The sequence below is a fragment of the Plectropomus leopardus genome, unplaced genomic scaffold, assembly GCF_008729295.1.
Source record: "Plectropomus leopardus isolate mb unplaced genomic scaffold, YSFRI_Pleo_2.0 unplaced_scaffold17768, whole genome shotgun sequence".
Taxonomy (NCBI): Eukaryota; Metazoa; Chordata; class Actinopteri; order Perciformes; family Serranidae; genus Plectropomus; species Plectropomus leopardus.
Window position 1 is genome coordinate 1 of NW_024619129.1, and position 3,661 is coordinate 3,661.

Here is a 3,661-nt window from a genome sequence, read left to right on the forward strand (position 1 = left end):
ATTCTTTTTTTTCAGTCTCACAGCAGTTTGAGCTCAAGGTAATTTGTATTCTTTTTTACGTTAGAAAACTCATTTCATTCACAGAGAGAAAACTACTTTGGTATCACACATGCACAGTAACAAAAGAAACAAGTCAGACTGGTCACAGCGGACAGTTTATGAAATACATATTGCCGCTATGTTGCTGATACCACATATTCCCTTTTTCTGAAAATGTTCACCTTTTTCACTTGTTCAAAGGTTAACAGCCCCTTCATTTCACAAATATTACAACAAATTCACAAACCCAGTCAACCACAGAATTTATACATTTCTACCCTGTAATACAACCCAAAGAAGTGAAATTAGCGCCCCCTCTGGTGGAGGACAGAATAGTTTGCATATGACCATTAATTGTTGCAGTTTCATGTGCTTAATGTTATTTAGCTGAAGCATTTGCAACAAAATTCCTTGTCTAGGTTAAGAAAATGATCATGATTTGGCTTAACATTTCTAAATGTGACATTTATTGTAACAAAGTATGTCACATTATTTACATTGTTAAAATAAATAAAATAAATTACATTGCTGACCTTGACTTTTGGTTTCACAACAAGGCATGAACACAACTCTCCTGGGTGAAAGTCCTGTGTTTACATGGCCCATAAACCTCCTGACCTACTGTAAGCAAAGTTAGGGCCTCTTTACACCACGTTGCCTGTGGCTCCTGTACAAACTGCTATGAGAGGTTACCGGCTAAAAAAAAATGCAAATACAAGTTGTAATTTCTGCTTGTAAATTGCCTGTGAAGTCATATTTTGGAGGAGGAAAGTCTCCAGTCCATATGTATGTTCCAGTGTAACTGTTCATTCAAGAAAAACCTCAATCCCTCTCACTGAACTAAAGTTGCATGTGTTGGCAGACAGTGTGAAGGTGCATGTGTATGTAATCCTACCTATTGACCCCATCTATGCACTTGCCCTCGTTCAAACAGGGGGTGCTGGCACATTCGTCTATGTTGACCTCGCAGTCTTGGCCTTGGAAACCGGCCATGCACTCACACGTGTACATGGCGACGTGGTCTCGGCAGGTGGCGCCGTTCTGGCAGGGATGCACCTCGCACTCATCGATCTCCACCTCACAATTAATCCCTGCAGGGGAGCGGGGATGGCAGTGGGCCAGGGAGTGAGATTGGCAACACACCTAATTATCTTAGCACACATACAGATACAACAGAATAACAGTGCAGCTGCCAAGAAGTCAGCTGCAGATGAAGGACTGCAACACACACTAATGCTGCTTAAAAACAGACAGGCAACCTCTTTTCATACAGTCCCTCCTCAGACAGAACCAATTGAAACACCAGACCCTGATGATGATTTTAAGTTTCTAGAATTTCACAACATTTCTGGGATGGGATTTTAGGAACTTTCTCAGATTTTACAAGAAGTCTAGGATTTTGGAAAGTATTTCAAATATTAGGATATCTGTCAGATATTTGTGAGTTTCTCAGATTTCTAAGATTTGGGGACATTTTTGGATTTTAGGACATTTCTAGGATATTGAGACATTCCTGTAATTTTAGGACATTTCTTGGATTGTAGGATGTTTCTCAGATTTTAGGACATTTCTAAGATTTTAGGATATTTCAGGATTATAGAACATTAGTGGGATTTTAGCACATTTTTAAGATTTCAGTACATTTTAAGGATTTTAGGAAATTTCAGGATTATAGGACATAGGTACTAGGATTTTAGGATGTTTCTCGTGTTTTAGGAGGTTTCTAGAATTTCATGATGTTTCTTGAATTTCAAGACATCTCTATGGTTTTTGGATATTCCCTGGAATTTAGGACATTAACAGAATTTTAGGAAACTTGTAGGGTTTTAGGTGATTTTAGGACATTAGGGCCTCAGCTAGGACCTCTGTCGGTGGATGTGGGGATCCTCCACTGGCACTTTGTTTATAAACAAGCCCAACTTTGATGCTGTTTTATGCATTCTGGCATCTTATGTATACTAAAAGTACAAAAAAAAATTCCCGGTGTGGATCATTCGTTGTCCTAGTTGTAACTCTAACTTACTACACACAGTGGCTTACCTTTGAAGCCCAGAGAGCAGTCACAGCTGTAATGATCCACTTCATCCTGACATGTGCCATTGTTCTGACACGGTCGGGAGGCACACTCGTTGATGTCCAAGTCACAGTGGTAGCCTTGAAATCCAGGCACACAGAAACACTGGTAGGCATTAACCCCGTCTTTACAGATGGCTCCATTTTGACAGGGTTCAGACTGGCATTCATCAATGTTTTCCTCACAGCTCTTCCCCTGGTACCCAGCCGCACACTGGCACCTGTGCCCAGTGTCAGGGATGTCCTCACAGGTGCCACCATTATGGCATGTTTCCTCTGAGCAAGTGGTCACATTATCCTTGCAGTCCTCCCCTCCCAACCCCAGGGGGCAGTGGCAAGAATAGTTATTGACTCTGTTGACACAGTATGACTGGATGCCTGTGCAGGGGTTTCTCTGACATTCATCTAGATCTTCTGTGCAGTTGAGCCCTGTGAAGCCGTCCGGGCAGTGGCAGGTGTACTCATCAGTCCCTGGTGTGCTGGTGCAGTTGGTGCAAGGTGCCATGATACAGGCGTCATACAGCTCATCACAGTTTTTGCCCATGTACCACACCGGTCCTTTAGGGCATAGACACACATAGTCACCCAGGTGGTCCAGACATGTGGCACCATTACTGCAGGGAGATGACAAACACTTGTCTGCCGCTGCTGTGCACAGGAGGCCTGGGAAAGAAGACAATAATTGCACCATTAATGCAATTAATGGTGCAATAAGCAACATTTTTCTTTAGTAGAATATGTTGAAGGTTGAGTTCATTGAGCTTTTGTGCATTTTTTACTGTTTGCTTCACTTTCAGGCAGTTGTCTTTAGTCTATAGTCTTATAGCAGCTATGGAAACAGATATATTTATCCAAGTTGGTGGAGACCAAAACGGAGCTAAAAGGAGAGTATATGGATGCTGATGGTAAATGGATCTGCGCTTGTTTAGCCCTTTTTTAGTTGTGAGACCACTCAGAGTGCGTTCGCACTCGAGTCACATGCAGTCATTCACACATACATTCATACACTGGTGGCTGAGGCTACCATACCATGCCACCTGCTGCTCAGTTTTTAACCTTCCATACATTCACATACTGATGGAACAGCCATCAGGAGCAATTTAGGATTCAGTTTCTTTCCCACGGATACTTCAACATGTTGGCCAACCTTCCAATTAGAGGGTGGCCATCTGAGCCACAGCCGCCCCATATATTGCAGTAACATTTGCCAAGAGGCCAGAAACCCAACTCTGTGTCTGTTGGAGGTGTAGATAGGCAACTGTTGCATAACATGTTAGTGAAATTATTTTTTTTATGTGATAATATGCCAGTGTTATGTTTACAGTTTGTTGTGCTGCACCCACATGGTAAATAAACTCAGTTAATGCAGGCTGAAATAAAGACCTTTTTTTTCTTCCGAATAGTACATGAAAATTTTGTGACAAGCTGTTATCTCTGTGCCTGGTTAACAATAAAACACCAGGGCTGGTATTGTGTTCACCTTGTGAGTCTCTCTCTCTTTCTCTCTCTCTCTGTGTGTGTGTGTGTGTGTGTGTGTGTGTGTGTGTGT

At 42.1% G+C, this 3,661-nt stretch overlaps 1 protein-coding gene across 1 annotated transcript; it reads right to left on the reverse strand.

Annotated features, from left to right (window-relative positions):
* Positions 1-930: 930 nt before the first annotated feature.
* LOC121964921 (fibropellin-1-like) lies at positions 931-2,775 on the reverse strand (the record flags this gene model as incomplete). The annotated part of the gene is made up of 2 exons (XM_042515097.1): positions 931-1,130; positions 2,080-2,775. Coding segments are annotated over 2 exons (896 nt in total), but the record flags the coding sequence as incomplete, so codon positions are not given.
* Positions 2,776-3,661: the final 886 nt, after the last annotated feature.